The following is a 12,215-nucleotide window of genomic DNA, read 5'->3' as shown; positions in this document are numbered from 1 at the left end:
GTGACCGCATCATTTTGACACCCACTTTAACTATTTCAACTCAGAGCCTTTATCAGTAGCTATAAAGTTTAGTAAAACTGGCACAGCGGCCCACATGTTCACAAACACAATTTCAGTGTGAAGTACTATAGGCCGACACACCACTGTTTGAAGGGCATACAACGAGCCTTGCACTCCACGAACTCGTCCACGATGCTCTGCATGTCCATTTTCTTTGCTCTCTCATTCTCTATGGACAACATGGCAAGTCCACTCAGTCTCTCTTGTCCCACTGTGCTCCTCAAGTGGTTTTCAATGAGTTTTAACTTGGAGAATGAGCGCTCAGGGGTTGCAAAGGTGAAGAGTCAAAAATAAAAGGAGGGCGGTGAAAACCTCACTGAATGTAGAAGTTACTGCTGGGTGGATAAAAAGGAGCATTTTTGCCAGATCCGCAACAGACTTTTGCTTTGTTATCTGGTCCCTGAAACAGGTTCTAAAAGAAAGCGGCTGGCCAGGGAAGCTGGGGGCGATGTCCCGGCAGTAGTGCTCACAAAGCCGCCAGGCAGCTTGGTGTAACTCCTCATCTCCTGCTTGCAGCAGTGTGTTGGGGTGAATTGCCTCAAACATATTCACAGTTCCATTTAAGCTGGTGAATCTCTAGGACAGTTGCCAGATGATAATGTCAAGACAGGCATTGAAAACGTTCACCCGAAAGTTGCTCTCTGCATCAGTGAGGCAGCTGTCTTCAGAAAGTTCATCAAAGTGACGCTTAACTTTTCTGGCCTTGGTTGCTTCAAACTGCGTTTGACTTCCCCATTTTGTAACTAGAACAAGAGTGGCAGACTTAACCTCATCAAAATGCTCAATTGGAGATATCATGAAAATGCTCTTTGGGATGTAAAAAAAGATTGCAGCAGTTCATCATGCCTGAAATGGACGCTGAGTTTAGGAAAGTTGTTTTGTACAATGCAGAAAAGCGGTTGGCTATGGAGTTGGCATAGCACTACATTGTAGTGTAGGTGTAGCATAATGGTCGGTTTTGTTGCTGATGATGCTCAAATCCAATTTTCTGAAGTGGTGCCCATTTTAAGCTAGCTCAGAAAATTAAGCATTCTCCAATTCCACTCCTGTATTGCTGTTGTTCCTATGGCTCCTTCATTCAATGTACTTTGATAAGGGCCCCAGTGAGCCCAGAACAGGGCTCCTGGTCCAGCTCTCTGCTTTCATGTTCTCTAGCCTAAAGGGTCTTGCCCTAATAGGAACTCTAAGAACAGCTTAAATTGGAAGCGAAACTCACCTGTATTCTGACTGCCTCCATCCAAATCCCTATCCTGCTTTCTCTGTTGCCCTTTCAGTCAGCTTTTTCAGCCACGCTCCTCAAAATGATCAAGATAAGTTGTTACATTATGTGTAGAGGTTAGGATGAAACCCCCAGGAATAAGTTTACACATTTACAATTCTGTAATTCTGTTTACAGTTCATGGTCTGACTGGTTACTGTCACTGGGAGGTGGAGTGGAGAGGAGAGGTTGAAATATCAGTGAGTTACAGAGGAATCAGAAGGAGAGGATTCAGTAATGACTGTGTGTTTGGATGTAATGATCAGTCCTGGAGTCTGATCTGCTCTGATCTTCATGGTTACTCTGTCAGTCACAATAACAGAGAAACACCCATCAGGTCCTCCTCAGTCTCTCACAGAGTTTCAGTTTATGTGGACATTCCTGCTGGAACTCTGTCCTTCTACAGAGTTTCCTCTGACTCTCTGGTCCTCCTCCACACCTTCAACACTATATTCACTGAATCTCTGTATCCTGGATTTGGGGTGTGGTGGCCTGGTTCATCAGTGTTTCTGTGTTGAGTTCAGTATCCAGAGTCGTCTCCTGTTAGCGAAACAGTGTTGAACAAATAGTTCAGTCTCTACATGACTTTGTCACTGAGAAACATGTTTTCAGATTCATGTATTAAATCTGTTTCTTTCTGAAATCCTTCTAAATGATTCCTTGATGTGGTGTTCTGGTCTTTTTCCAGTCAAATGCTGACAGTGAAAATCAGGATGTGGTGTTCCTCTGATGGTCACATTAACTGAAACCATTTCAGCTGTGAAATCAGAGAGGAAGCACTGAATCTACAAACTGCTGACAGACTTTCACACATTGTCGTCCAGCGAAAACCAGGTTTTTCTGCAGCCAGACTTCATCTTGATTTTAGTGTTTAAGTCCTGTTCTAGTGAAAGTTCCTGCATCAGTAACTCCATACAGGATCTACATAATATATGATCATTAATAAATGTGTGAAAAACTTTGTTGACTGAAGGATTTTATATTTTATGTATTTAAACATTTAAATCCAACCATGAGACAAATTCTACAGTTTATTATAATACAAAGGTGGAAAAAAGTTTTGATCACCCTTAAAATTTGACACATTCTCAAATATTTTTTAGGAAATATTTGTGGAAAAGTCATTTTTGTGTTTCAAAAGGTGTGGCTACATTAGACAGACACAAACAAATACAAATTATGTATTTTGGTTTATTGTGTACAAGAAAAAGCAACAAAACTGAATTCTACCAAACTGACCCAATACTCAAAAATTCTTATTTTTATGGACCCAATCAATTTTAAGTTTTTAGTGGCTTTTTTAGTATTTGTTTAGCATTTTGGTTGTGATTGTATTAAAGGAAATTGCACTTGAAGACGTAAGAGTGATTCTTAATGCAATATTTCACAAATGTATGGGTTGTCTGAAAACATTGTATATATTCACATGACATGACAATATATATTAACATCAAACGTGTTGACGGTTGTTATTGAGGATGTTTCATAATTAATTGGTTAAATCTATAATAAATAGAGTTCCAGAGCAGCTTCAAATATGAAGTGTATGAAGTGAGGATGGCATTCATTTCTTATATTCTGCCCACATGACCAAAACTGCTGCTTGGAGCTTTTTGACAAAATTGTCAGAACTCCTCAGTTTCAGCATCTTTCTCTGATATGTTAACTGTGCTTTCTTACCCCAGATTACTTCAGTCTTTATCACAGTTACAAATATAACTCCAAAACTAAAGGAAACTGAGCTTTTCTAGTTATCACACCTGAACATTCACATTAAACCCTGTTCAATGACTGACAAATTAAAATAAAAATTTAATTCTCACCTTGAATCTGCCCTAGTTTTGTCCACTCTTAGTTTCTTTTTTCCCTCTGTTTTATTGTTTTGATCAGAATTTACTCAGCTTTCCTTTTTTTTTTTTTTTTTTTTACCAGTGAACTCTCTCCATGGTTCTTCAGAGTTCATGATTCTTTTCACTTCATGCATTTACACACACAGTTGCTTGTTATTAACTTGTCTTCTTGTGTCTTTTTTTCTCTTGTAGTTATAGTTTTTTGTGACTCTTGAGCTGCATGTTTCTGATCCGTAGTTTCTGGTTTCAACGATGTGTTCAGTGTTTGGTTCCCTTAATCATAGATATATACAAACACTAGATGTCTCAAGACCGACTCGGGGCGTCGTCACTTGGCGGCCATCTTAGGACAGGGGACTGCTCTGGCGCACTGTACTGTAGTCAATGGTAAGGTGGATGATTTCCTCACTTTAACACTCATAACTCGCTCAATTCTTGATTGATTTACAAACGGTTTAGTTCATTACAAACCTTATTAACGTGGCTATGATTCAGGCTAAATTTCAAAATCGCAGCTGTATTTTTGAAAAATGCGGCATAGTTGTGTGTCTTTTCTGCCTGGCTACTCAAGGCTGAGAACACAATCTGATTTTCAATTATTAGGTTTTCCTGACACCACCGTTTTTTGAGAACCTAATCTTTAGGAGAAATGACATTCTTTGTGGTTGTGGTTCTATTTATTTGCTTGTTAAGATACTTTTAATTAAAAAAAAATGAAGTTCCCCTTTAACTGAACAACAGTTCCTTCAATGGTAATATGGAAAAAATATTATTTGATGAAGTTTACAATTTTAACTTTGCAACATTTTAATTTAGAAATTTTTGTCAAACAGAAATATAGCAAAGCTGATCAGAGTTAACCTTCACGAGGAGAAATTAAAATATGAAAAGAAATGTGTTTCTCACTCAAACGATGACAAAAGGTAATTTCAGTACATTTTAAATTATTGTTTTTAGTATCAAATACAGCTTAAACTTATGTCCAACATCCAGTCTGGTTCCTCCACCAAAAGTCCACCACAGTGATACAAACTGATTAAGCTGCCGTACAAAAACCTCTGACTGTAGAGAGACACGACTCTCTGACTCTGAAACAAACAAACTCAACACAAACAGTCTCAGTGAGTCAAACAGCTGCTTTACATGAAAATTAACATCATCAGAGTGACAGGAATTTTATTTTTTTTTAATAATATATTATGTCATATTATCCAAGTCCCTGTTGGAGTCAGTCAGAGCATTTCCATAGAGAGACACTTTGCATCAGCAGCACCATGCTCCAGTGCTCTGGGAGACTTTATAGTCCTGACACTTGAACACTGGATGACTGATAGCTGTCCTCCATGACAACAGAAGACACAGAAATCCTCCTCATCAAAAACATGACTTTCATCTTCATCTGGACTCTCCTCTGCTGCTGCTTCACAGGTAAAGTCCAGAGAATCAAACTCCTCTATCAACATCCGTCTCTCTGAAATGAAGCTTAAAACCATGACTCTGCTTTCTGTTTGTGTCTCTGTATCCTCAGAGTCCAGAGGTCAGATCACAGTGACTCAGCCTGGATCAGTGAGTTCTGCTCTGGGAGACTCTGTCACCATCAGATGTAAAACCAGTCAGGATGTGTACAATGATGGTTCTGATGACATATTAGCCTGGTACCAACAGAAAGATGGACAGACACCAACACACCTCATTTACTGGGCAAACCGGAGAGCATCAGGAATTTCAGATCGTTTTTCAGGCAGCGGATCAAATTCTGACTTCACTTTGACCATCAGTGGAGTTCAAGCTCAAGATGCTGCAGTTTATTACTGTCAGAGTTATCATCAAATCAACAGTCAGCATGTGTTCACACAGTGAAAAACTGTCGTACAAAAACCTCCCTCAGTCAAACTGAACTGAAACTCATAGTTCACTGAACACAAACACAATCATGTCTATCCCCTAAACCCAACCTTAATAACTGTAAGTACACACCAAAACCCAGTCCTTGCACTATCATGACCTCTACTCTATTCTAATCTGAATCCATAAAACAGAGTGTTAATGTTCAAACAAACTTTGGAAGTGTGTCAATTAGTGATGAACAGTCAAAATGTCTTCCATTTTCCTCAATTGCAAAGTTTTAACCAGCCAATAATGTAACAGTTACAACACTGAAGCAAATAAATGTTGAGAATACAGGACTTTACCTGCATTATTTTTGACCAGGACATGTCCTTTAACTCACACATAAAGCAAGTCTGTAGGACTTCCTTTTTTCACCTGCGTAATATTGTAAAAATCAGGAACATTCTGTCTCAGAGTGATGCAGAAAAATTAGTTCATGCTTTTGTTACTTCCAGGCTTGACTATTGCAATTCCTTATTATCGGGTTGTCCAAATAGCTCTCTTAAACATCTACAGTTGATCCAAAACGCTGCTGCGAGAGTACTGACAGGAGTTAGCAAAAGAGATCATATTTCCCCTATACTTGCTTCTCTTCACTGGCTTCCTGTTAAATCCAGAATAGAATTTAAAATCCTTCTTCTGACATATAAAGCTCTTAATAACCAATCTCCATCATATCTTAAAGATCTGATAGTACCATATTATCCTAGTAGAACTCTTTGCTCTCAAACTGCAGGCTTACTTGTTGTTCCTAGAATTTCTAAAAGTAGAATGGGAGGCAGAGCCTTCAGTTATCAGGCGCCTCTCCTGTGGAACCTGCTCCCAGTTTGGGTTCGGGAGGCAGATACCCTCTCTATTTTTAAGACCAGGATTAAAACGTTCCTTTTTGACAAATCTTATAGTTGGGGCTGACTGGGTGACCCACAGGGGTTCGGCTTGTGTCTTCATTGCACAGCTGACTCCCTCTTGGACGTCCCTTCGTTCTGCCCCTAGTCATGCTGCTATAGGCCTATAGGCTGCTGGGGGACTTCTCTTGATGCACTGAGTCCTTCTCTATCTACCTTTACATTTAATATGTATACTGTTATTGCAGTACATTCACTCTGTTTCCCCCTGTGCTATTTCTCCGAGTGTCCCTGGTCCCAGAGCTGGATGCTTCAGATCTGCGGTCGATGTTCCACCAGCTGGTCCAGTCTCCACCATGTCCACTGTGGGATGCTGCTGCTGACCTTCCTCCAGCCCACTGCTTCCAACTCCCCTTTTTCCACCAGTCAACTCTGCATCACCTTCACTATACTTGTTATGCTAACTTACATACTGTTTGAATTTTACTGCTAGCTATATATGGAGTATGTTTAATGTCAGAGCCGTACATCATAAGAGTAAACTATGAGTCAGTTTTCAATGTTAGCTTATACTTTGTTTGTGTCACATATCCTGTCATACATGTATCCAAATGTGTGTTTTGTTTTCCTTGCTTTCCCACCCCTCCCTCTTCTCCCATCCCTCCCCCTTGCCCTCCTCTGTCCCTCTCAACCCGCCCAGCCAGCAGGCAGATGGGTCCCCCCTATATAGAGCCGGGTTCTGCTCAAGGTTTCTTCCCTGTTAAAAGGGTGTTTTCCTTGCCACTGTCGCCTTTGGGCTTGCTCTGGGGGTCAGGCATATGGGTTCTGTAAAGCGTCTTGAGACGATTTGACTGTAATTGACGCAAAATAAATAAAATTGAATTGACTTGAATTGAATTGAATGAGTCAGAGAAATAAATAAAAACAAGAAATTAAAAAAAACAACAACAACGATGAAGACTCACATTAAAAGCACCTTCAGTGGAAATTTGTCTGAAGGTTTCTGCTGAGGTGGAGTCCTTCATATCCTGAGATAGACTGTTCCAGAGACTACAGACTGATTTTGCTGGCTACACATCTGGAAAGCTTCTCTGAGAGACTCTGTAGGCTGGTGTCAGCATATTCAATTATTTACAGAATAATGACAGAATCTTGAAATCCAAGTTCCCCGAACAAACATTCATATACAACAATAGCATTCATAGTATTTAGTGATTTGCTGGGGAATAAAAGTAAGTGGGACAGTAAATGTGGAAGATTTTGGTCATGACCTTTGACCTCAGCTGAACAGTGGATCCCCACAATCTCCAGTATATCCTGTTAAACTAAAATCTAAAGACATAAACACTGATACTTAAAGATGACCCACTCAAAAGCAACCAATCATTTCAGTTAATTAATTTTTTTACTTCTTTAACTTGTGTTACCTGAAGAAGTTGTCTACACCAACTAGGATCATAAAAAGTCCAGAAAAAACCTGACAAACCTGATATCTAGACATCTACATGCTGTTTATGAAACTGTATATAAACTTCCATAACAAATGCACATTTTTTCTGACATGGAACCAGTTTAGAGACGAGATTTGTTCATTCCACTGGAAGCAGTAGCTGAAGAAACAGTTTCTCCACAACATTGATTCAGTAGCTGTTGTGTTCCATTATACGACAGGATCAGCAGATGAAATCAGACAGGTCATCACTGAAGAGGATCTTCTTTGAGCATTTTTGAAACTACTTTTACATTACTTTTCTTTAAAACAATACAAATAAGCTTTAATGTTAGTATCACTAATTATTTGAAATGTTTTCCAATAACACCAAACTGGAAAAACAGAAATTAACTGCCCACAAACTACAGGTCACTAACAGACTAATATCCAACATCCTAAACATGTACATATGTGTTGTGATGCTGTGAACACTGAGGAGGAAACCTGGTGATGTGTTGAGGACAGCTGCAGCTGACTGACTCTGAGTGTTTGCATATGTGTCCTGCCTCTGAGCTCCACACGTTAAGAGGCCAGTGTTGATCAGAGTCTGTCCAGACCTTTCACAGACTCTGACACGCCCGCAGCACAATGATGATGTCCCTGACTCTACTGCTGGCCACCCTGGGGCTCCTTGTTCAGGGTGAGACTCTCTGCTGAAAACTTTGCTTCAGGATGCAGCAGCTTCACCACAATCATGTTGTGCTGTGATGGAGAAACACTGAAACAAGCAGCACTGACCTTCTTCCATCTGTTGTCCATGTTCAACCAATGATCCTCTTGTGTTTGGATGCTGATCATCTTTCTCCAAGCTGGATTTGTCTCAGTCACCCTTCTCCTCTTTTTCATCTTTTCAGGTTCATCATCAGAAATCATCCTGACTCAGTCTCCTGGATCTCAGTCTGTTGTTCCAGGACAAACTGTCTCCATCACATGTAGAACCAGTTCATATGTTAGCAATGAGGTAGACTGGTACCTTCAGAAACCTGGAGAAGCTCCAAAACTGCTTGTTTATTTAGCTTCAACTCGTCAGTCTGGAGTTTCTGATCGTTTCAGTGGGAGTTATTCTGGAAATGACTTTACTTTGACCATCAGTGGAGTTCAGACTGAAGATTCAGGAGTTTATTACTGTCAGCAGGATTACAGCTTCCCGTTCACACAGTGATACAACGTCATACAAAAACCTCCCTCAACTGAAGAGGAACTGATCTGAATCAACAGCTGCACTTAAACTGAATCTATAGAGGTTTCATAACAGCATATTTCATGTGAGGCTGTAATAAGATGTTTCTTTTGGTAATAACAATATTGCTTTTATTCAGTTTACTAATGTTTTATTTCAGTCTGCTGTCTGAATGAGAACCAGTGTCTAAAGTTTTTGTTCAGCCAGAGATGACAGAAATGTAACTTCAGCAATTATGTAATTTGACTTGTTATAAGATATTCAAAGATGAATTTACGAACAACCTGTTCCACATAAGAATTTAAGATGTTCATATATGTTGTCAGCAATTGCTAATTTTTTTTCTTTGAACAAAAATGAAAAATTGGCAATTAAAGTTAAAATTCTCTAGCCATATTCTACCTGAACAAACTTCAAACAAAAATTATTGTTCAACATCAAAATCAGAAAGAGTAAATACAATTTTTTATAATAATATATTAATATATAACATGTATAGATTGAACACACATTCATAATACAATTTGAATATCATGAGACTTAACATTTGCTCTGAAAGTACAAGTTGGAATAAAAAAAGAACATCTTTATTCATAGGAGGTTAAATTCTAACATTTTAGATGAAGTTATGTCTTGATCATATAGCTTATCTTTTTAATGCTTTTCTCGACATAAGGTTGAAAACAATGAGCTGAATACGAAAGTTCACCTCTGATCTGATCATTTGTCACTCCTCTTTCTGTTTGAGCTCTTCAGCAGAAACACTGTGTGAATATTTCAAAGGTTCAGTTTCCAAAACAAGCATTGAAATCCCTTTATGCTGTTGATGTGCTGCTTTCATTTAGAAAATGTTTCAGGGATTTTTCTTGTGATACAAAAGGGATGACACATATTTCCTGTATCCAGTTTGTTCTTTCCATGAACACAACTGAGTGAGATTCATCTGCAGCGTCTGAACATCAGACAATGTGACACTAGAAGGAGGCTGATTTATAAACTAGTGAGTTCATGAGGAAAATGGGAACAGGTGAGTGAGTGTAACTGCAGGACAGGTGAGAACTGTTGACTCTGAAATTACTGCAGAATGAATGAATGAATGGAAGCACACATGTAGGAATGAATGAGCAGAACACTGACAAGTAAAATTCAGATTCAGAAAACTTTATTTGTCCCTCGGGGGCAATTAAAAAGGCACATAGAGCAGTCAGTGCAATAATGACATAATAAGAAATAGGGATAAATGAAAAGAGATGAATGGATGATCATTGTTAAATGTTCTGATTATATAAAGACAGTAGTGAACTAGTGAACTATCACTATCATCACTAGTTTGTTCAGCTGAGGTTATGACCTTTGATAATATATAGTGAACTTTATACAGATATACATGATGTAATTTTACACATTTTGTACGATGCCATGAAACAAAAACAGGACAAGATGACTTGAAAGACATTTCTGATACCACTGAGAAACAAAATAACTTAATAATTAAAACAAGAAAACAGTTGATTGGATGATGAGATTTTTATTGTTTGGAAGCACTGAAATAATATTGAAACACTGTAACAAGCTGCTAAATATTGTAACTGAAATTTGTCAAATTAAACAGAGTGAAACCAGTGTGATGTTTCCAGTGGGTGAGGTCAGGACTGAGAACACAGGTCTCTCCACAGTTTCTCTGAGAGTGGAGTCTGGGAGCCCTGGGTGGCCTCACAGCTCACAGAGCCCACCTTCCTCCACTGGTCTGCAGGGAACCTCAGGGTGCTGCTCCAGCTGTAGAGGCCGTCCTCCTGCAGCACCCCGGGGCTCCTGCTCTCCTCCCAGCTGATGCTGCTGCTGCTACTGATGCCGTCCACCTTCCAGGACAGACTCCAGTCTGAAGCGAAGCCCTTGTTGGCCAGACACATGAGCGTGGCCTTCCCCTGCTGCAGCTCCTCTGTGGAGGGGGGCAGCACCATCAGGGAGGGACGGACATCACCCACTGCAGAGAGACAGAACACATTTTTGACAAACTGGGAGTTTCCATCAAACTGCTCTTCAGAGTTTAATTTCCCTCTGAAATCAGTAACCATGGAGACAGACAGGCATCACTGATGAACCACAACAACAGACAGGTTTCAGTACTAAAGATAAATGCATTAAAGTGGAGTTTTGTTACTCTGGAGTTATATCATGCCAACAATTATGCTCAGTTTTACAATTTTAAAATAGATTCCTTATGCAAATGCCAATTTGTTGCTATTTCTGTGAAGAACAAAAGTTAAAGAGTCAGAATGCTTAAATAATTTAGAAATTACTCTTTACTTAATACTTTACTGTAAAACAATATTGTTATATGTGAGTAATTTTATTGACACACAGAGAAATGAGCATAAACATATTTCAGTTAAGATTCTGCAGTGCAGCAAAATAAACAAAAACTGTGGAAGATTTTTTAGTTGTTTTTTTTTAGTAAGAAAAGATTTGTTAAAAAAATTATAATTTAGATAAAATGTGTCTCAGACTTGATGTATTTCATAACCATTTAAGAAAAACAATTTAGAAAACTAAATTCACAGACACATACAAATGATCACTGACACATTCTTGATCAATGTTCTGATAAAGTGATTGATCCATTGATAACCTGTATCATCAGATTGATCTAAGTCCCTGTTGGAGTCAGTCAGAGCATTTCCATAGAGAGACACTTTGCATCAGCAGCACCATGCTCCAGTGCTCTGGGAGACTTTATAGTCCTGACACTTGAACACTGGATGACTGACAGCTGTCCTCCATGACAACAGAAGACACAGAAATCCTCCTCATCACAAACATGACTTTCATCTTCATCTGGACTCTCCTCTGCTTCACTCAGGGTGAGAAAATCATTTCTCTGAGATGTGAAAAACCTTTTTTGTGTATCTGAGTTTCAGTTTATCATCTCATGTCCAGTGTTTTTCTGTCTCCTCAGAGTCTGTTGGACAAAATGTTGTTGTGACTCAGTCAGCAGATAAATCAGTGCAGCTTGGTCAGACTGTCTCTATTGACTGTAAGGTCAGTAGACAAGCAGCTCACCACTCTGGTTCAAATTACTACCTGGCCTGGTACCATCAGAAAACTGGAGAAGCTCCTAAACTCCTGATCTATATAACATCATACAAAGTTTCAGGACTTTCCTCCAGATTCAGTGGAAGTGGAGCAGGGAATGGACTTGACTTCACTCTGACCATCAGTGGAGTTCAGGCTGAAGATTCAGGAGTTTATCACTGTCAGAGTTACCACAGCTCAGATGTGTTCACACAGTGAAAAACCATTGTACAAAAACCTCTCTCAGTCAGACTGAACTTAAACTGAACTGAGACTCACACTTTACTAAACACTAACACAGTAAATCTGCAGAAACTATTTGATGTCCCTCACACAAATTTTGTTATAAATGTTGATGAATATATCTACAAAACTTTATACTATTTTGCATCTTTACTTCATTGCTGCGTGGATTATGTTATGCTTCAAAATTTCATTCCTCTTATCAGATTTACACAATCAGAGGTAGAAAGTGAAACACTCAATAAGAAGTAAAAACAGTCATCAACATAGCACTTTTAAAGTGCAAACAGATCTACAGTAAGACAGAACCAATGTACAGGTGCAT

General features: G+C 39.0%; 2 protein-coding genes across 2 annotated transcripts in view; one reads left to right on the top strand and one right to left on the bottom strand.

Moving 5' to 3' along the window:
- LOC110972704 (stonustoxin subunit beta-like) overlaps positions 1-1,847 on the top strand; it is a 33,607-nt gene extending 31,760 nt beyond the window's left edge. Inside the window, exon 6 of the transcript XR_007945236.1 lies at positions 1,507-1,847. The gene's annotated coding sequence lies outside the window, so the exon portion shown is untranslated. The remainder of the gene's footprint in view (positions 1-1,506) is intronic.
- Positions 1,848-9,562: 7,715 nt separating this feature from the next.
- LOC127536233 (immunoglobulin kappa light chain-like) overlaps positions 9,563-12,215 on the bottom strand; it is a 30,726-nt gene continuing 28,073 nt past the window's right edge. Inside the window, exon 5 of the mRNA XM_051956065.1 lies at positions 9,563-10,559. Coding sequence (XP_051812025.1) covers positions 10,222-10,559 — 338 coding nt within the window. The 3' untranslated portion in view covers positions 9,563-10,221. The remainder of the gene's footprint in view (positions 10,560-12,215) is intronic.

The sequence above is a fragment of the Acanthochromis polyacanthus genome, chromosome 11 (genome assembly GCF_021347895.1).
Source record: "Acanthochromis polyacanthus isolate Apoly-LR-REF ecotype Palm Island chromosome 11, KAUST_Apoly_ChrSc, whole genome shotgun sequence".
NCBI classification, from domain to species: Eukaryota; Metazoa; Chordata; class Actinopteri; family Pomacentridae; genus Acanthochromis; species Acanthochromis polyacanthus.
The sequence above is the reverse complement of the archived record's forward strand: the minus strand, read 5'-3'. Positions and strand labels throughout refer to the sequence as shown.